The sequence below is a fragment of the Hyla sarda genome, chromosome 9 (genome assembly GCF_029499605.1).
Source record: "Hyla sarda isolate aHylSar1 chromosome 9, aHylSar1.hap1, whole genome shotgun sequence".
In the NCBI taxonomy this organism is placed as follows: Eukaryota; Metazoa; Chordata; class Amphibia; order Anura; family Hylidae; genus Hyla; species Hyla sarda.
This window is the reverse complement of record NC_079197.1, coordinates 157361162-157383936: the sequence shown is the minus strand read 5'-3', so window position 1 is coordinate 157383936 and position 22775 is coordinate 157361162. Positions and strand designations below refer to the sequence as shown.

At 42.7% G+C, this 22775-nt stretch overlaps 1 protein-coding gene across 1 annotated transcript in view; it reads right to left on the bottom strand.

Annotated features, from left to right (window-relative positions):
- LOC130290339 (leucine-rich repeat and fibronectin type III domain-containing protein 1-like protein) overlaps positions 1 to 22574 on the bottom strand; it is a 95546-nt gene extending 72972 nt beyond the window's left edge. The window contains exon 1 of the mRNA XM_056537840.1: positions 20877 to 22574. Within this exon, the coding sequence (XP_056393815.1) occupies positions 20877 to 20887 (11 nt within the window). The 5' untranslated portion in view covers positions 20888 to 22574. The remainder of the gene's footprint in view (positions 1 to 20876) is intronic.
- Positions 22575 to 22775: the final 201 nt, after the last annotated feature.

Below are 22775 nucleotides of genomic sequence, written 5' to 3'. Positions count from 1 at the left end.
AATGCAGCTGATGGGTCACGGACACTTTTAGGCCCATCAAAATCCTCAGCACCAGGCCCAGGATGCTCTTAAGGGCTCTGGCCCTGGGTGTATAAGCTTTGCTTGGAATGTTTGTTTAAATACTACTATAAGAAGAAGAACAACTGGACAAATGTACCCAACCAGAATGATCAGATATATTATGGTAGGCTTATCTGAGAAGAATGGGATGGAATATAAAGTGAAAGTGGAGGAATCCCATACGGTATGGATGATGCATTTGAACAGCTGCATAACAGGTTTGGAACTACAAGTCTCAGCGTGCATACTTGCTGGGAGAGGTATTGCACATTTTAATCAGATAACTAACCTAAGGCTTTATATCTAAGCTTTATTCAATTACTTTAGGTGCCACAATGTTATCTTCCTCATACACAATACCTTTAACCAAGACGATTTGGGGTCTCGGCTGCACAATGATATTCCATTTTTCATAGATGTTTTCGTAAAGCTTTGTAAATCCTTTTTCAATATGTGATAGATGTTTCAGGGTTTTGTAATTCAAGGTTGTAGATTATTACACACGGCAATGGCTTCCAGCAAATACAACGCAATGGAGAATTGGGCAGAAAACACTTGGAAATGGTATTGGGGAATCATCACAGGATGCTGGCACCGTGTACTGTGGTGTAATATGATACAATCTACATTAGATTCTTTATTCATTACTCTGTTAACTGTTATATTACATTTCTGTTCAAAGAGTAATTATTGGGGGAAGTATACGGTATGCAGAAACACTATAGAAAACACCTGCACTCACCGTTTACGGTGAGTGTAGGTGTTTTCTATAGTGTTTCTGCATACAGTATTCATTTAAGGGGTACTCCATTTTTTTTTTTAATCAACTGGGGCAAGAAAGTTAAACTTTTGGGGCCCCACTTTTCATTTTGCCCAGGGCCACATTAAGTCTAAAACCACACACTTTTGCAGAAGCAGCTGTTAACCCCTTACACTCTTCAGACAACATACAGTGCATGCATTTTCTAGCAAAGAAACACAGATTATACATTTGCAATGTGCAGAGACACAGAGATATAGGTCTCAGCCCTCTAGACATATATTTGACTGTCCAACAAACCTTATGAGACTACAGCCACCCAAACCTCGTTCGGCATAGCATTTGGTACAGCTGTGCTTCCCCCAATACGTGTCTAAACAGTGTAAGGGGTTAACAGCTGCTTCTGCAAAAGTGTGTTCCAATATTGAGAGAAGTTTGGTATAGATTCAGAAGACCAACTCCTGTCCCACAGTTCTTCAACTCCACCTTCTATCCCAGTATTGGGGAAATAGATTGTCACAGTGAGCCTCAGGTGTAGAAAGATTGTAAAAAAAAATGTCCCAACACTCACCAAGTATATTCAGGAACAAGAACCTTTATTGCATATCCTTCAAATCAAACAGGACATGTTTCGGTGGTAGCCTTCCTCTGCTGTCAAGAAACCAGACAGTATAAGAAGGCTAATGCCGAATTGTGTCCTGTTTGATTTGAAGGACATGCAATAAAGCTCCTTATGTCTGAATTTACTTGGTGAGTGCTGGGACTTTATTTACACTCTTTCTACACCTGAGGCTCACCTTGGCAATCCCTTCCCCTAGGTGTAGAAAGAGTCAGGCACAACTTACAAAGTAGGCCACCATCTTTCTAGTCCTGTCTACAGTCAAGTATATCTGCCTTGCCATCATTTCACTACAAGGGTAAAGGTCTATACAGGAAGGAGAACCAAGTCAAGGACAGCATTCAGGAGAAAAATATTTAAGGGCTCAATTGCATAAGAAAACTGGGTGATCCTCAGATCCTGGTGCAGTAGCATACTGTTAAAGGGGTACTCTGCCCCAAGACATCTTATCCCCTATTCAAAGGATAGGGGATAAGATGTCTGATCACGGGGGTCCCACTGCTGGGGAACCCCGCGATCTCGGCTGCGGCACCCCAGACATCCGGTAGACTGAGCAAACCTCGCCCCGTGTCGGATGACTGGCGATGCGGGGAGGAGGCTCGTGACGTCATGGTCACGCTCGCTTGTGATGTCAAAGCCACGCCCCCTCAATGCAAGTCCCATAGACTTGCATTGAGGGTGCGGGGCATGATGTCACACGGGGGCAGAGTCGTGACGTCATGATACTCCGCTTCCAGTGCTTCCTGCAGTGCTCACAGGCGGGTGCTGCATGCTAGATTGCGGGTGTCCCAAGCAGCAGGACCCTCGCGATCAGACATCTTATCCCCTATCCTTTGAATAGGGGATAAGATGTCTTAGGGCTGGAGTACCCCTTTAAATAAGGAACAAGCTAGTGCATCACAAAGCCAATCTACATCTTTAAGAGATACTGTGTTCTCAAATCAAGATACAGAGAAATTACTGGAGTAGACTTGCACCAGAAAGTACTAAAATAGGACAAGTTCAAGAATAGCACTCAAGCAAGATATCTCCTAAAGATAAAAGTCTGCGTATATTGCATTTCTAAGGGAATTCTAAGGGGATAGTGACTAGTGACAACTAAAAATATTGGATTTTAGCAGTAGTCATCCATCTGTGAGGTACCAAAGCCTAATATGCATATATTTTTAAACTCTGATATCTCTGCGCTGAATGGGCCAATTAACTAGTAAGAGATATATATAGGTTTAGGGTCCAAAGCCCTATATGGCCATGCCCTTACTTTATATCCTAAAACCTGCTGACTGGTCCACTTTATGCCATCAACTATTACAGGAGAGGTCTTCTTATATAGGGATATTCATTGGGTAAGGCAGTGGTCTTCCGTGGTGCTCCAGTTGTCATGAAATATTAAAACCCTGTATAGTTTATGACAACCACAGGAGAGCCATAGGTTGTAGATCACTAAGATAAGGGACAAGTTGCTAATAGGGCCAGTCATCTTGAAATTAACAGCGGTCTTGTCTGAGCGTCCAAAACTTTTTTTTCTCATATGGTTCTTCAATCTCAATTAACCTTCAAGATGGAGTTTTACATAGTCATTGGGAGAATTGGGCCCCCCACGACTCCTTTAGGCAGAACAATTAGATCTTCTGTGCTTTACTATTTCTAAAACTTATGTATGTGAATACAAGGCTGCTGTGATTTGTATGCCGGAGATGCTTTTTAGCTCTTGTCCCGTGGCTTGAGTGCTTCCCAGGCCCCATGACACTCGCTTTAATTTGCTACTATACGTACAGATGCCTTAGTAGCGGCGGAATCCAACTGCTGGCTGAATTGAGATTGAAAGTGATTTTGAAGCAAGCCGCTTCCTTTGCATTTCTGAGCTATAGTCCCTACCACAAAAAGCCATCTCCTTGTCTTCTCCGTCTATGCCACCCTCGGGGTGGGTTCTCCTTTTCTGTAATGGTGACTACTGTTTTTGATGAATCAACAAGTATAGATATCATTAACGTACTGAATCCCAGATAAGTAGTGATGGAGCCGCGGTACATCGTAAAGAGCCAGCATTAGTCGTCTTCCTCTACAATTACCCGCCACAGATATAAAGCCTCGTCTTAATTTGCTCATCTCTTCTTGCAAAAAAAATTTGTATCGACATTGTAGCAATTAAAAAAATATACGTCGTTCAGCATTTACACCGATTGCAACCATATATTTTTTTTTCCTGTTTGGCTAACCTTATGAACTCAATGTGCCATACCATAATGCTGCCAGTTAGAACAAGACTTTAATGAGAGGCTAACAAGCAAATTATCTGTGGGCGAAATACATGATTCAATATGTAGAGTTTATAGTAATGGTTCAATTTCCTCTGCCCGGAGCCAGCTAATGGCTGGGAGAGGGAGGGAGAGATGAGCCGTGATAGAGGCAAGACAAGAATGAAGGCGGAGGGAGACGGTGACAGACAGACTTACGGAGAGACTGGAGATGTGCGGGGAAGAGACGGACCTGGTGGAAAGAGGGGGTGGAAGAGGGAGGAAGGTAAAGCCATTGTACAAATAAAGAATAAGAAGGTTAAAGATTATTGGATAATTAAGAAACAGGGGATTGGGAGTCAGAGGAAAAAAGATTGGAAGGCTCCAAATAATAGGAACAAAGGAGAAGATGAAATTATCCGATACGTGTGCGAATATCTCAACACAATGCACTTGATCACATTTTTCTCATGGAAACGGTAACAATAAGATGCCCAGAAGAACAGAAAGATGGCGGTATAATATAACGAAAGAAAAAAACTTATTCAATAAGAGCAGATATGTATATTGCTTGAATAACCTTGGGATGACCATCAAATGTAAAAAAAAACAGGGTATGGGGTTTATTGCGTTGTCACCATAGAAGAAGAAATCTGATGCCACCAGACTTGGCTGTCAGAGTTGAGGCGAAAAAGACTGACAAGAAATCTTAAAGGGGTACTCCGCTGCTACTAGACATCTTATCCCCTATCCAAACAGCAGGACCCCCGCGATCTCCCGCAAAACCTGGCGTTCTAAACAAACACCGGGTTCCTGCGGCAGTGATCGGGATGTCACGCCCACGCCTCTTGTGATATAATGCCATGCCCCTCCATTCATGCCTATGAGAGGGGGCCTGTCTGATGACACGCCCCCTCCCATAGACATGAATGGAGGGGGCGTGGTGTTATGTCACAAGGGGCATGGTCGTGATGTCACGATCACGGCCTCCGGCTCCGAGCATTCTGAACAAAATGTTCAGAACGCTAGAGCACCGAAATACCCCTTTAAGATGAGAAATAGAGAAATAAAAATAGAATGTACATAGTGAGGCTCGAGTTTGTCCTCAATGACCAATGACAATGAATCCACCCCCAATTCATTGTGATCTCTATGAAAAAGTCAACACTGAGTGCAAATTAAATGGTTTTGGAAGGACTGGGAAATTCTAGATAAGAAGCTGTTGAAATAAGACAGGGCAGAAATGACGGCTCTCCTCTGCTGGATGCTCACACCTGCGCCCGGATTAGCCGGCAGTGCTCCCGGTCCATATAGCAATGGAAGAAAGATTTCCAGCGCAGGATACAATGCAACAGGTACTTTATTTAGGATCGCATGGAAAACACAGAAAACACAAACGTGTTTCGGGTCAAGCTGTTGAAATGGTTTCTTCTCTAGAAAGAAGCCACTTTCATTTGTCTCATTTACCTACATGTTCTGGATGTAACTTCCGCAGTGCTGGTTTTGGCGGGTCACCATAATCCTTCCCAGTGTTGTTGTTATGAGGGATATAATCAGGGACGTGAACAGACATTTTGGGGGGCGGGGGCTGAACTGAAAAAAGGGCACTTCCCATAATTATATATATAAATGTCCACATAATGATGCCAGACTGCCCAGGGCACTTTTAGGAGTAACATCAAAAGGGCAGGGGCTCAAGCCCCCTTTCTAGTCAACCTGTGCACGTCCCAGGATATAATGATCTTTGCAAAGTAGCAATTTTAACAGAACCCATCAAATACTGTTCCTGGATGTAACGTCTGGACATTCACTCTGTTCCCTATTAAGACTATATGGATCTATGGTGCTGTACGATTGGCATATCAGACCCATGGAGGTCTATTCTGGTAAATTCTATAGAAGAAGCTGATCAAATGGCTTCTTCTCTAGAAAAAGCTACCCATGCTGAATATGGTCTCACTGAGACATGCAGGTTGTACCCACATTTTCTGGACATCTGTTACAGTATTGCAAAGTTAGATGCTACTGGTCACCCTACTCCTTACTGGGGTTGTTAATCTGAGAATACAATGGGCACCATTTTAACAGGACCAACCGAATGTTATTTCTGGATGTAATACCTGAACATTGTCCTCTTCCCTACACACAGTGTTCTACCAAACAGAACCTGCAAATCCATGTGGATTTATGATCCTGTAAGTATAGCATAGAAGACCCATGGGGGTCTAGGTTTTACATCCAGCATACAGATAGTTACACAAGGGTACAATATGCCCATCTCATCTGAATGAGACCTAAGGGACAAATGGTTAGTAAATTAATAGAACGAGGAAAAAAGCCTGGGAGAAAAGAAATGTATCTTCCTTGAATCGTCCTTATTGTTAATTTATACCGTTTACTTAATTGGCATGTAAAATAACAAGTTATATTGACTAAAAAAAACATGAAGAAGAACAGAGCTCTAGTGTGAATGTCCCTGAGAAGCGAACATTTCGTGCCACGTCTGTACATGAACTTGAGATAGCCTTGGAAGGACTCCCAAGTTCCCAAAAGAGAGGAAGGTGTAATTGTCTATACTTGGAAGTCGTCCTTCCTCTCAAATGCCATAGCTCGTAAAGAAAAAAAAGACAATTGTTTGTGAAAGGAAGAAGAAAGAAAGAAGAGCAAGAGACATGAAGAATAAATCATTTCGTAAGGGAGGTATCAAGAGAGGCCTCACAAGTGATTCTGGATGGAATAGAGGTGCAAATAAATTGACGGAATGAGGAAGAGGAGCAGCCTTGACATCATAATAAGACAGCGTTGTGGTCTATGCATCACAGAAATATTGGGAGGCTGCGTATGTATCTGGAACAGTATCTTCTGAAATGGAATTGGAGAAAGAATGGAAAGAAGCGAACCCTATTATATTCATCTTCTTGTGTGAGGAACAGATTGTACTTGATCTCGTCTATAGATAATGGTTGCTGTGCTATACCCTGTCAAGCACCGCAATGTATTAAACAACAGGGGAGAAAAAATAATACGAGATGTCTCCTTCCCAGGGGCAAAGATAAACTGAGGAACAGGTGGGGGCTGCAAGGTTTCTTTCAGGCTTTGGGATTTGTGCGGAGAGCTGAGAGATAGAATTGCCTTTGCGCAGAAATCCCATATGTGTAGGGGATGGTAGAAAAAAAGGGCGAAAAATAAACTCATCTATCCTGGGAGAGACATTGGGGCAAATAAGACATAATCCATCCTGCCCAAGGTAAGTGATGTCAACCAGTCCTGGATGAGGGTCCCCTTTTAGTCTTTACTATAGGGACCTTCTACTCTATGTAGAGTAGTAGCAATGCATTACAATAGTTCACATAGCTTATCACTGATTTCATATGTAAAGTCCAAAACAATCACCTAAATCAGCATTCTCCTACCTATGGCTCTCCAGTGTTGCCAAGTCAAGTTACAAGATCCATTTAAAGGGGTTCTCCGCCATAAGATGATTTTAGTACGTACCTGGCAGACAGTAATGGACATGCTTAGGAAGGATATTTGCTTGTCTTGGGGCTAAATGGCTATGTTGTGAGATTATCATAACACTTTGGCTAGCTTTTGTGAACCGGCATTTCCTGTTTGAGTTTTCTTCTTTTGCCTACAAATCCCATAATTCCATTTTCTTCCCTCCCACACATCAGTCACCCCACCCATTGAAACATAAATGAGCTGCATCCATTCAAAAGACCTGTGTTTTCCAATCAGAGTGCCTACAGCTGTTGTATTAGTTGCAGATTGATCTCTCTCCCACCAAGCGATCGCTCCACCCATTGAAGCAGACAGGCTCCCTGTCATCAGCTGACTAGTGAGTCAGGTCTTGGCTGCATTGCACCCTGGGAAAAATCTGAAACAACAGTCATTTTGTATGCTGTTAAAAATAAATATTAGGGTGAAAATCACATAAGGATTGTGAGAAAACCGTCACACACAGAACTACACTAACTTTACAGCCCCTGTAGCATAGTCAAATAAAAAAAAAATCCTGGAATACCCCTTTAATGTACAACATCTTAGACAACATTGTGATTGTGCTAATGTCATAATATTACTCAATGGCCCCGATTTACTGAAACTGTGTAAATCTAGATGGATATTCTTCAGTATGGGTAGATTTCAAGGGGCCCCATAGCAAGGATTAGGATTAGCACATGACAATTTGTCACTCGTTTAAGTATCATGAATTTTATTTAATTAGCAATCCATTAAACAGATAACGTTTCGGTGAACCTGTGACCTTCCTCAGATTCTGATTTCTGCAGAATAATGTCTAAAGAAACGGCCTCACGCCATGTGAGAAGATGTCAGGGCGCAACCTATGGTTGCGCCCTGACATCTTCTCACACGGCATGAGGCCGTTTCTTTAGACATTACTCCGCAGAAATCCGGATCTGAGGAAGGTCCAGGTTCCTGATTAAAGGGGTACTCCGGTGGAAAACTTTTTTTTTTTTTTTAAATCAACTGATGCCAGAAAGTTGAACAGATTTGTAAATTACGTCTATTAAAAAATAATAATCCTTCCAGTACTTTTTAGGGTCTGTATACTACAGAGGAAATTCTTTTCTTTTTGGATTTCTCTTCTGTCACGATTACAGCGCTCACTGCTGACCTCTGCTGTCAATTTTAGGAACTGTCCAGAGCAGCATATGTTTGCTATGGGGATTTTCTCCTGCTCTGGACCGTTCCTAAAATGGACAGCAGAGGTCAGCAGAGAGCACTGTGGTCGTGACAGAAGAGAAATCCAAAAAGAAAAGCATTTCCTATGTAGTATACAGCCGCTAATAAGTACTGGAAGGATTAAAATTTTTTTAATAGAAGTAATTTACAAATCTGTTGAACTTTCTGGCACCAGTTGATTTAAAAAAAAATAAAAAAAGGTTTTCCACCAGAGTACCCCTTTAAAGGAGTAGGACCCTACTTGTGCACCGTCTGTCCGAAAGAGAGTGCCATATTCTACCCTACTCCTTAATTTGCTATGAAAACCCACTAACCTGGCACTCACTGCGCTCTAACTTTCGATGCCTGGCATTGCTGGAGTGACCATCCGTCCAGTTTTATTGAGTACTGCTGGAATAGTGGGGTTGCATTCAGTGGCGCGATTCCCATAGAGATAGACCACACAACCGCAGTTGGGGCCCCGTATCCCATGGGCCTCATAGCAGTTGCGTGGTCTGCCTAAATGGACACTACACCACTACTGGCGTATCTATAGATTGTTTAGACCAACTATTAGCTGGCTTACTCCAGCTCTGGGGGCATTTTGGCCACATCCCATTATAACAAGATTGTAAGCCCGTCCAAACAGGGCCCTCTCCCCCTCAATATCAGTCTGTCATTTACTCTGTGTCTTGTTTACTATACCTGCATTTTTATAATTTATTTTTACCCTTATCTTGCATAAAGTTCCCTGGAATCAAGGGTGATATATAAATAAATAATATTTATAAGTAATAATATTAAAAATAATAATTTTTGCTTTGTCGAACACATTGGAAAAACTTGTAAAACTCATGTGAGGAAGTTCTATTGACACAAATTTTGCCATTATTTCAGTGCAAGGGTTACTCCGCTACCCAGCGTCTGGAACATTGAGTTCCGAACACTGTGTTTACGCTCGCCCGCCCCTGCATACTGCATGCCACCCAGCTTTTCAAGTCTTCTGAAACCCGCAGCGATAGGCTGCTCGTCCTTCCTGCACTCCTCACTGCAGCAGTCTTTTCATGCCCTCTCCCAGCCCAGGAACACATCTCTTCCCTGGCCTCTCATCCGCTCTCCTTGCACTATTCTGTGCACTTGACTGCCGGACAGTTAAATCATACTTTATCATGATGTTGGTCAGGCAGCAGGATGTTTAAAACTCCCTGGCAATCTCTGCAGCCAAAGAGTAACACGATCAAAAGATGAAGAGGAAGTCCCATAGACTTCCATGGGCTATGTCGCTTTGCTCTTGTGCTGGTGAGATTGTCAGTATTGGGACATCCCTAAACTTTACTTTATCTTTATTTGACATATAAGAAACATGTACCATGCAACATACATGCACACACACACACACATATATATATATATATATATATATATATATATACAGTGACCCCTCGACCTACAATGGCCCTGACATACGATAATTTCAACATGCGATGGCCTCTCAGAAGCCATCACATGTTGAAGGCAGCATCAACATACGATGCTTTTTTATGGCGGGGCCATCGCATAAACGGCTATCCTGCAGTGCTGACTGCTTCTGCTGCCACCGGATAGCCGTTTACGGTGCCCCGTGAGCTCCGGTGATGGTCACTCGGGGCTCCGGCGCGTCCTCTTCGGGATCCTCCGCATCGTCGGCGCTCTCCATCATTGTCATCACGTCGCTGCACACGCCGTCCCGTCATCCAATAGGAGCAGCGTGCGTAGCGATGTGATGGCGGCGATGGAGAACGCGGTTGCCGGTCAAGCAGAGGCCTTGCCGGAGCGTCAGGGACACCTCGGGGACGCGGCAACAGCGATGGGAGGCGACATCCCGGGCAGCGGTGACGAGCGGTGACGGTCCGGAGCGGCGGGGACAGGTGAGTACAACTTTCTCTAACAGTGGTCTACAACCTGCGGACCTCCAGATGTTGCAAAACTACAACACCCAGCATGCCCGGACAGCCAACGGCTGTCCGGGCATGCTGGGTGTTGTAGTTTTGCAACATCTGGAGGTCCGCAGGTTGTAGACCACCATCCTATACTTTACATTGCACGGATCCCTCAACATACGATGGTTTCAACAAACGATGGTCCGTTTGGAACGGATTACCATCGTATGTTGAGGTACTACTGTATATATATATATATATATATATATATATATATATATATATATATTTCTCTCTTTCTTTCTCTCTCTCTCTCTCTCTCTCTCTCTCTCTCTCTCTCTATATATATATATATATTTATATACATATATCCAAGTCTAAAGGAAGTCTGTAGCAGATAACCTTTAATATGATACAAACCGTATCTATTCAATCAGCCCGTAAAATACACCAACAAATACAGTCTTCTAGTGGCAGTCAATGACCAAAAGCAAATCAAATTCCACCTTTTTTGTCTTCCAATAAAGTCCCTTCAAGAATCGAATTCATTATTCGGCTGAATTAACCTTCAATGCGTCTAAAGCCGATTTACCGAGGCAAAAATAATTGTCAATCCCATTACTTCAGCGAACGGCAGACGGTTGCTGGGTGTATGATTGAATCCGGCCCTTACTGGATCATTTCTTTTTGCTTTGGTGGCTTCTCGTTCTCTGAATAGGATGGGGATGAGACATCAGTAAGCAATTTCTACACGTGTAAACCGTACAAGTCTTTTATTATCCTTCAGAACAGAGGACCTATTATATACACACAATAACCCGCAACGACTCTGACTATTCAAGGACTTGGGTTATGCATTTATGGAAATATGTTTTTTATTATCTTAATGGATGGGGATTGAACCCATAGGAGGATGGTCTCCAAACTGTGGACCTCAAGCTGTTGCAAAACTACAACTTCCAGCATGTCCGGATAGCCTGTCACTGCTGGCTGAAGTCCCAGCTTTGATAGGCTGCTCATCCTCCCTGCACTTCTTACTGCATTAGCGCTTTGCCTTCTCCATGCCCCCCTCGCTCTTCTCGACCCTGAATGCTCCATCCCCTCTCCCTGTCCTTGCACTAACTATTCTATGCACCTGCCTGCCAGACAGTTAAATCATACTTAACCATGACGTTGGTCAGGCGGCAGGATGTTTAAAACTCCCGGGCAATCTTTGTCTTTCCAAACGGTGGACCTCTGGCTATTACAAAACTACAACTCCTAGCATGCCCGGACAATTTCCACATACCCGGACAGCTGTTGGCTGAAGCCCCAGCAGTGATAGACTGCTTGTCCTCCCTGTACTCTTCACTACATTTCTTATTGCAGCATTGCTTTCATGCCCTCTCCCTGACCCTCACTCTTCTGTACCCTGAATTCCCTGTCCCCCCTGTACCTGCCCTCACACTAACTATTCTTTGCACCTGCCTGCTGGACAGTTAAATCATACTTTACCTTGATGTTGGTCAGGCGGCAGGATGTTTTAAAAATCTCGGGCAATCTTTGTCTTTACAAACTGTGGCCCTCCAGCTGTAGCAAAACTACAACTCCTAGCATGGCCGGCAGTGGCCTCCGAACGGTGGACCTCCAGCTGTTGCAAAACTACAACTCCTAGCGTGCCCGGACAGCCGTTGGCTGTCCGGGCATGCTAGGAGTTGTAGTTTTGCTACAGCTGGAGGGACAGAGTTTGTAAAGACAAAGATTGCCCGGAAGTTTGAAACATCCTGCCGCCTGACCAATAGTGTTGCTCGCGAATATTCGCAATTCGAATATTATTCGCGAATATCGCATATTCGCGAATTCGCGAATTTTGCGAATATAGCGCTATATATTCGTAATTACGAATATTCGTTTTTTTTTGTTTTTTTCTTCACAGTACACATCACAGTGATCACCCCTCTCTGCTTCCAGCTTGTGTGGTGTAAAGAAGGCTGTAATACTACTGTGTGAGACTGGCGTGCGAAAATTTGCATATACGAAAAATAGCATATGCTAATTTTCGCATATGCGAATTTTCACATATGATACTTTTCGCATACGCGAATTTTCGCATATGCGGAAATAAAACGAGATTATATCGAATATGCGAATATTCGTGAATATATGACGAATATTCGTCCATATATTCGCGAATATTCGCGAATTCGAATATGGCCTATGCCGCTCAACACTACTGACCAACATCAAGGTGAAGTATGATTTAACTGTCCAGCAGGCAGGTGCAAATAATAGTTAGTGTGAGGGCAGGTACAGGGGTGCAGGGAATTCAGGGTAGAGAAGAGTGCAGGGAGAGGGCATGAAAGCAATGCTGCAGTAAAAAGTGCAGTGAGGAGCACATGGACATGCAGGGGGCTTCAGCCAACGACTGTCTGGGTATGTGGAAGCTGTCCTGGCACACTAGGAGTTGTAGTTTTGCAACAGCTGGAGGTCCACCGTATGGAGGCCACCACCATAGGAGTTCCAAATGGAGAGCATTTTATTTTTTTTGGGGTGAAGAATGAACCAAAATGGCCCATAGCGGAAGCACAGGGTGATTGGCATGTTGTATTAGTTTCTATCATCTACCCGGCGGACGAAACCGCTTTGCGGCGACAATCAATGTGACTTTGGGAACGGACATCAAATGTAAGTCATCGGGCTTCAAACACATGGCCTCTTAGATTAAGTGTTTGATCTGTGGGATGACTAGAGGGGGAGCAGAAGAAGCACAGAAGACTGAGAAGCGACTTCATATGGCCGCGTTTATTAAACGGATTTAGGATTAATTGCTTTGATCTAATTTAATGGCGGCTCGAAGTGGCGCTTTGCTTTTCTGATGCTTTCATAAGACTCTGTTGTAAACAGTTCTTAGGAGCCATTTGCATCTTAAAAACTCAATGGAAGCTCCTAGTGAAATGATGGGAACTGTTCATAGGGCCTCTTATGTAGAAATTGGCCCAGCATTGACTGCTACTGCTGCACCCCCGAAAGTGGCATACACAGAAGGAAGGTGGCCCCATTAAGATGTCTAAAAAGAGTTCCTGGGGCCCTAAGGTGAACTCTCCAATAAGGCCTCTTATGTAGCAATGGGCCCAGCTTTACCTGCAATTGCTGTACCCCTATAGTGGCATATACAAAAGATATCTAAATGGAGTTCCAATATGGTGCCTGGATTTTCTGTCCCAGGACAGAGTGGTTTGGTGTTTGTTATCCCCTCCCATGACCTTTAAATGGGCACTCTCATTAAAACTAATTTTTCCTATTGCACTCCTTCTAAAATCTTTCTACTATACTTTTTTTTTTAATGAAGTCTTCTATGTTTTATTTGTGCATAAAAAAGCTGCCACTAGGTGTCCCTCTACTTGTCCAGAGCACATTTCCCCCCATCTTTTGCACAGACTTTGGACTCCTGCTAGCCTGGCAGAAGTCCAAAATCAGGAAATGCTGAGAGGGGTGTTTTCAGCTTTATCCAATCATAGGTCATCTCACACTGAACTGCTCTGGGCTGTGTATAGCAGAGTGAGGAAGGAAGTTCTCCCCTGTATGGCTTCAGATGATGTCATGCCTGCTGGGTAACGCCCCTTCCCAGTCTGTGAATCTGACTGAGACTGAGCAGAAAATACAGAACAATATCAAGGTAGAAAACTAACAAATAATACAAAATAAAGGCAGGGGTGGTTTATTATGATAGGGGCAGTGAACTGGGAGGATTATCAAATTTAACAAGATCATGAGAGGTACTCTTTAAGCCAGGGTTTCTCAACTAGGGTACCTCCAGCTGGTGCAAAACTACATCTCCCAGTATAACCCAACAGCCAAGCTGGAGGTACCCTGGTTGGGAAACACTGCTTTAAGTAATTCACTATCCTCTTGTTTGCTAACATTGTGGCCCTTCTGGACAGGTGCAACCTGCACAAGTTCTCTGTACTCAGTAGCAGGGGGTTTGGATTAACAAGGACTGGGCCCATTGTATCCAAGGGTCCCAAAACAGCTGCATGCTTGAATGCCTTGACCCTACTAAGATGTTCCAGTAAAGGAAAAAGTCACACAAAGTCACAAGATGGTGGCCACTTCTCATTCCTCGCCTGCCTTGATGAACAAGCAATGATCATCCAATTGGTATAACTCTCCCACTTAGTCTAGCATCAGTAGGCACTCTTGGAATGATGTACCACATTTAGAATCCCCATCATTCTAGTGATTGGGGGGGGGGGGGGGACCCAGTGGTCAGACCCCTACAGAGCTTAGCGATAAGCCACCGTAATCCCACCTGAGGCTCTTTAGCTGTTGCAAAACTACAACTCCCATGCCCTGACAGTCTTTGGCTGGAGAGCCACAGGTTCTAAAACACTGCAATAAGCCATCACTTACCCTTTTATAATAATAGGGATATCCAGGATTAGAAACACATGGCTACTTTCTTCCAGATACAGCGACACGCCTGTCCTCAGGTTGTGTGTGGTATTACACCTTGGCTCCATTCACATACTACAGAGAAACTGAGAATGAGAGTGGCGCTGTTGGACTATGATCATCCTACAATAATAAAAGAACAAAAAGTAGTGTAGCTCACTTAGCAAAAGAAGTATGCCTGAGGTTACTGGATGTTACCTACACCCAGATAGGACAAATAATAGTGGAAAAGGAATAAATTATATATATATAATATATATAATGCAACCAGTTCTCGAAGGTATACAAAGGAAAGAATATTAGGCCCAGTACAGTACAATATTATAATATTTATTAAATAAAATGCAATATGTAAAATTAAACACCTGGAGTCTAGCGCGGGGCCCTTGCGTAGGCTCCAGATACAATAGATATTATGAGTATAAATGTGATATCATGCCAATATGGTCACTATAATAAATAGAAGGAATAAAATATTACCCACTTTCTATTTCTGGGTATATTTAGGTAGAAAAACTGATAAAAAATATAATGAAAAATCAGGGGTATCATAAAATAGTCCAATATAGGAATTGTGCAAAGTCCGCTAAGTTTGTAGATAAGTAGCACGAAGTCAATGCTGCTGGATTAATGTATAACAAATCCTAGGTATAAGCAAAGGTTTCCTCCAATGTATCGATGGAATTCAGAGGCGCTGGACACACAGACTATAGGGATCTCAGTTTATTCACCCATGATGCAACGCGTTTCACAGTAAGAATGCTTCATCAGGCATCCTGATGCCTGATGAAGCAGTCTTACTGTGAAACGCGTTGCATCATGGGTGAATAAACTGAGATCCCTTTAGTCTGTGTGTCCAGCGCCTCTGAATCCCGTCCATACGTTGGAGGAGTTCTTTGCTTTTACATTGTGGTTGGACGTGAAGTGGCTGCAGGCACTTAAAATCATTGCCCTTTTCCATAGTTACACTCGGTGGAGCGTAACTTGATGTGGTAGGCATTACTTTTACTACATCTATTCCTGTTGAAAACAGTATAACACTTAGGAGCACTGTCTGTGTCTTGTTTAAATCTTAGGTATGGTTTCAGGTTTATAGTAAGAATTGTCGGTGCACCGCACCACTCACCACCCTGTTTTGATATGGGAGCTCCTCTGTTTAGTGTTGGATGCGGGCTGGAACGGACTGGTGTCCGGCTCGTTGCTAGTAGTGCCCGCCGGAGGATGCGCTGAAGGTGGATGTTAGCACACAGTATGGATGAGCTGTGGTGATGCCGACACTACAGCTCATCCATACTGTCTGTTAACATCCATCTTCAGCCGCGGACATCATCACCTTCGAGGCCGGGAGCAATCCGTGCCAGACCGCAGCCATCTATCTTTTGGAAATCACCGCAGTTACCACGTAAAGCTCCGTCATCTACATCTGCTCAGCGCATACTCCGGTGGGCGCTACCAGCAACGGGCCGGACACCAGTCCGTGCCAGCCCGCATCCAACGCTAAACAGAGGAGCTCCCATACCAAAACAGGGTGGTGAGTGGTGCGGTGCACCGACAATTCTTACTATAAACTTAAAAACCATACCTAGGATTTGTTATACATTAATCCAGCAGCATTGACTTAGCGCTACTTATCTCCAAACTGGGCGGACTTTGCACAATTCCTATATTGGACTATTTTATGATACCCCTGATTTTTCATTTTATTTTATCAGTTTTTCTACCTCAATATACCCAGAAATAGAAAGTGGGGAATATTTTATTCCTTCTATTTATTATAGTGACCATATTGGCATGATATCACATTTATACTCATAATGGGGGAGATTTATCAAAACCTGTGCAGAGGAAGAGTGGTGCAGTTGCCCATAGCAACCAATCAGATTGCTTCTTTCATTTTCCACAGGCCTCTTTAGAGGCCTGTGGAAAATGAAAGAAGCAATCTGATTGGTTGCTATGGGCAACTGCACCACTCTTCCTCTGCACAGGTTTTGATAAATCTCCCCCAATATCTATTGTATCTGGAGCCTGCGCAAGGGCCCCGCGCTAGACTCCAGTTGTTTAATTTAACATATTGCATTTTATTTAATAAATATTATAATATTGTACTGTACTGGGCCTAATATTCTTTCCTTTATATACATCTGAGGACTGGTTGCATTATATATATATATATATATATATATATATATATATATATATAATTTATTCCTTTTCCATCCTATAATAATACCCTTCCCTCTTCATCTGGCATCAGTAGGGACTCTTGGAATGATGTATCCCATTTAGATACCGCATCATTCTTGGGAACGGTGGAGGTCCCAATTTTTGGACCCCTACTGAGCTTTGCGATAGGCCACTGTAACTCAACCTGCGTCTCTCCAGCCAAAGCCTGTCAGAGCATGCTGGGAATTGTAGTTTTGCAACCGTTGGAGAGCCACTAGTTGGAAAAATCTGCGATAAGCCATCACTTACTTCATATTTTTAATATTAAAAGGGTTATATAGGATTACAAAAACATAGCCAATCTCTTCCAGAGATAGTGCCACGCCTGTCCCCAGGTTGTGTGTGGTATTACAACTTGGCTCAATTCACTTTAACAGAACAGAGCTGCAATACCACACATAACCTGAGGACAAGAGTGGCACTGTTTTTGGAAAAAATAAAAAATAAAATGCTAAATTTTTCTAATAATTGAAATTGGGGTTAACTAGCGACGCAAAACTCTGGTAGGTTGTTTCAATGACATGTGCAAGCCGCTAGACCCCTTGGTACCTGACAGTCACTTTTCCTTTGCATGTATACCTCAGAGCTTTATATTTTTCTGTGTATGTGTTGAAGGCTCTGTGCAAAGCCGGGCAGTAGTCCAAGACATACTCCCAGAACTAAAGGTGTCAAAGAAAAGAATTTCAGAATTCAATTGCCTTTCCCTGCAGCGCTAATCAGTACGCAGTTCGGGTATCTCACAAATGATATTTGGTCTTGGCCAGTAAACCTCCACTGGGTAGGGGGAAAAGGGGGGGGGGGGGAGGGAGGTTAAAACTGCCACGCCGCAATATTACTTTTGACACAACGTCTTATTTGATTAGGTGTTGCTGTATGGGAGGAGAATCTCTTAAAGCCTCATTCACATAAATATTTAAGCACAAATATGACAGCGTGTTCTCCCCTTTTGCAAATGTAGCAGAGCCGGATGCGTACGATGCACCGTTATTACAGAGAATGCTGCAGATTTGCAAAAAAAAAACACACACCGATACAAACTGGGCTCTGCTATATCTGTATGTGTTTTTTCACAGGAATTGTATCATATCTTTGCATTTTGGCATGAATAACAGTGGAATGGAAGCTGCTTGTCTAGAAGATGATGAACACAAGATATGTCCTCGGAACAGTGCTCCTAATGGCCAAATGATGACGGAAAACAGTCGACAGATGTATTTCCTATTATTAGGGACACTGCTATATTGTGCTTCGAGCTATGATATATATATATATATATATATATATATATATATATATATGTATATATACATATATGTATATATATATATATATTTATGTGTATATATATATATATATAGATATATAGATCTATATATATATAGATATATATCTATATATATGTATATATATATATATATATACAGCAACAGGAGAATATATATATATATATATATATAAAAAATTATATATATATATATATATATATATATATATATATGTATATTAGGGCGGATGCTGATGCCATATTGTAGCATATTGAATATTCTGCATGTTAATTGTACTTGTCAACAAGAAAAATCTATGAATCCATAAGTCATCCAGTTAGCAAGCAGTGTTTTCCAAACAGTGTGCCTCCAGCTGTTGCAAAACTACAACTCCCAGCATGCCCGGACAGCCTTCGGCTGTCCAGGCATGCTGGGAGTTGTAGTTTTGCAACAGCTGGAGGCACACTGTTTGGTTAGTAAAAACTGGAGTAGGTCATCTCATTAGGGATCCTGATGACTTTGGAATGAAGAATATTATTGATCTGTTATACAGACGCCATCAAAATCCATTAGAACATGAAATTACTGCTACATGTACAAATACATAGAAATACATTAAACTTTTATTGCGTTACAATAGGCCAAAAAGATTGTTTTCACAAGGAGCCAACCCAAGCTAGTCCTAGGTTTTGGAACTACAATTACCATCCTGCCCTAAAGCCGACAAGCTGGGGCTTATGGTTCCACAACCGATTAGCTCTTGCTCACGGTCTGTTCAGGAAAGATAAACTGGAGATGACAACAAAGCTTCAACATTTCCCAGTGCAATCCGGAGTGTGCTAATAAATGATGATCTATCTGGCCGGGAGATGGGCCCAGGGGAATTGGTGTGAAAATATGAGGTCAAGCAATATTTTTTTTTTTTTTCCACTGGGTTGAGAAGTAACATATTGGTTTATAAAACCAAATCAAGAAAAAGCCAAGATTGAAAATCCTATGACATAGAAATATCAGCAACAGCTATATATGAGCATAGAGCCCTAGCATGTGGAGCAAAAGGCAAATGTAAAAAATGGGCACTGGTCGTCCAATGGGGTAAAGGGACAGTAAGGGTTAACGACTTTCTCTGGCCTGGTAATGAAAATGCTAAAACATGTTGATATTGAAATATCAGCATCAGCTATATATGAGCATAGAGCCCTTACATGTGGAGGAAAAGGCAAATGTGAAATAGGCACAGGGCATCCAATGGGGCAGATAATGGGATAGTAAGGGTTAATGACTTTCTCTGGCCTGGTAATGAAAATGCTGAAACGTGTTGATATAGAAATATCAGCATCAGCTATATATGAGCATAGAGCCCAAGCATGTGGAGGAAAAGGCAAATGTGAAATGGGCACAGGGTGTCATCAGTGGGGCAGATATTGGGACAGTAAGGGTTAACAAGCTTCTCTGGCCTGGCACTGAAAATGCTATGACATGTAGATTTAGAAATTTCAGCAACAGCTATAGATGAGCATGGAACCCTAATATGTGTAGCAAAAGACTTGAAGCTTTTGAAAGGGGCACAGGGCGTCCAATGGTGCAGATAATGGGAAAATAAGGGTTAATTACTTTATCTGCCCTGGCATTTAAGTTGTAATGGATTTAATATATATATTATTATATATATTTTAATTGATAAAATGACTACTTTTACATCTGCTTAGTTCTTTGCTCAATATTAGCTGACCAGACAGAAATCCGCCTCTCCCCCACCAGTGCAGCGTGACAATCAAGATTGAACTGTTTGCAGAGAGATAAAGTAATGTCAAAATGACATTTGGATATTTGGAGAGAAGAACAAGGTTAATAATTGCTTAGCTCTTAGAAACAAAATAAGTCAAACCTGCACATGACAAAAAAACTATGTACACGTATCTTAAACACACACACACACGTCACTAATAATTAATCAATAATGGGGGTGGTAATTTATATTAATTTTGAAGTCTATATAAACCCCTGCGAAATGCTGTAATAAATTAAAGGAAGAATTTCTGTACTGAACAGCGTGTCAGTGTGTTATTCATTCGATGCATGCATCAAATAATAATTGATTTGGACGGGAACAGATATCCACTAGGTCCTGAAGGAGAGATCAACATCTGCAGAATTAATGAACATATTAGTTTACTAAAAATAAAAAAAACAAAGAAAAAACATAAAGAAAATGCCAGCATTGAGAATGCTATGAGATGTAGATATAGAAATATTAGCACCAGCTATATATGAGCATAGAGCCCTAATATGTGCAGCAAAAGTCTTGAAGCTTTTGGAAGGGGCACATGGAGTCCAAAGGGGCAGATAATAGGACAATAAGGGTTAATTTATTTCTCTGCTTTGGCATTTAAGTTATCTGCAGAATTAATGAACATATTGAGTTATAAAAAAATGTCATAAAGAAAAAGCCAGCATTGAAAATGCTATGACAAAATATGCTATGGCATATCAGCACCAGCTATACATGAGCAGGGAACCTTAATATGGGCAGCAAAATGCTAATATGGGACAGTAAGAGTTAACAGCTTTCTCTGCCCTGGCATTTTAGTCCTCTGTGGAATTATGTTGGCATATTCCACCATAAACCACTTGCAATGACACAACAACAGTACAAAACACAACATATTTTCATACCTGATTTGCATAAGGAGGATCACATTTTGGTTAGCACTGGATTTCTGGTGTTTTTCCCCCTGGAGAAGGGAAAGTTGGGGATCAGCAATGTCAGCTCATGGCCTCAGGAGGAGATCTAGATGTCTCATCATGGGAAACTCTTTGGCTGTTCAGTGTAGTTGAAGTTTCACTCTCTATCTGATGCTCCACAATTGCACCAGAGCCCCATATATGTTGTAAGGACAAAGGTTGAATAAAGTCCCCTGGTCCTAGGGAGACCCATCCTGGTGACAATGGTGGTCTATGTTGTCCTTGGAAGAGGAGAGGCTGCTCAGCTTGTCTGCACACTTGGCTTATAGATAAGTCCTGGCACAGCAATGGTTAAGAAGATGCCAGCTTCTTCAGAACAAGAGAATGTTTACACTGAAGGGGAAGAATTCAGCACAAGAGCTTTGTAGTGCAATGTCCTTCTTTCTCTAAAGTCAATGCCCTGGTTTTGTCTTCAAAGTATTGTGGTCTGGGTTGCAATTTGGTCTTCAGAAGAAGAGGTCATTGGCTAAAATGGTCCTCAGAAGAAGGGGTCCTTGGCTAAAATGGTCCTCAGAAGAAGGGGTCCTTGGCTAAAATGGTCCTCAGAAGAAGGGGTCCTTGGCTATAACTGATCCTCAGAAGAAGGGGTCCTTGGCTAAAATGGTCCTCAGAAGAAGGGGTCCTTGGCTAAAATGATCCTCAGAAGAAGGGGTCCTTGGCTAAAATGGTCCTCAGAAGAAGGGGTCCTTGGCTAAAATGGTCCTCAGAAGAAGGGGTCCTTGGCTAAAACCTCAGAAGAAGGGGTCCTTGGCTAAAATGGTCCTCAGAAGAAGGGGTCCTTGGCTATAACGGGTCCTGGGGTAAGCACTACATGCAATGAGTTGGTCCTCAGAAGAAGGGGTCCTTGGCTAAAATGGTCCTCAGAAGAAGGGGTCCTTGGCTATAACGGGTCCTGGGGTAAGCAATACATGCAATGAGTTGGTCCTCAGAAGAAGAGGTCCTTGGCTATAACTGGTCCTCGGGTAAGCAATGCAATGAGTTTAGTCCTCAGTGTAGATTATTTATGATGTATAAAGATTCTGGAAAGGCTCATATCTCTCCACTATACTCTTGTTATTTGGGAGCAGTGTTGTCAGATTAAGAATTGCACCACTTAAAGTACACAACACAAGGGGGCGTAAGGGAGGAGGTGTGAGTGCAGGAGGTCTGGATGCTTAAGGGGTCCTGTAAGAAGAAGCCAAGTCTGAGCTATAAAGGAAGACCCCTGCTTGACTAAAACAGCTCCTGTTCTGGATATAGCCTTCCACCCCCCAGTGCATCTTGTTTATCTTGGTCACAACATAATCCAAGAAGAAGAAGAAGAGGAGTCCTGGAAATGGTGTGTGAATCCTGGGGTGGGGGAGCAGCAGATGATACAGTCCACATGCACAGTCCTCAGTCACGACTCCACATCTCAGCTGCTGCTGGTCTCCAGATGACTAAGAAGTCAGGCTGGTGAGTGCCCCCCTTGGTTTCTGCAGGATGTACAGACCCCAGAGATGTGTTCAGCTGTCAGGTCCCTGCTGCAGCTCAGTGGTCCTCCTCTCAGCCTGTCTCTGGCAGACTGGATGTGGGGGAGTATGATCTGCTTCATACATATGGAAGAGAGCAGGCGCACTCCCACATCTGACTGCACAGCAAGGGAAGACATCCAGGGCACTGCCACAGCTCCACCATACACAATTACCTGGGCAGGCTGCTGGGCTACTACCTCCTGGAGGTGTTTTAGAAAAAGAAAAAAAAACAATGTTAAGCCATGTATGATATTCCTACATAGACAGTGGCAGACAGAAGAACTGCTGCTCTGCAAGGATCCAGACCAGTGTTTTCCAACCAGTGTGCCTCCAGCTG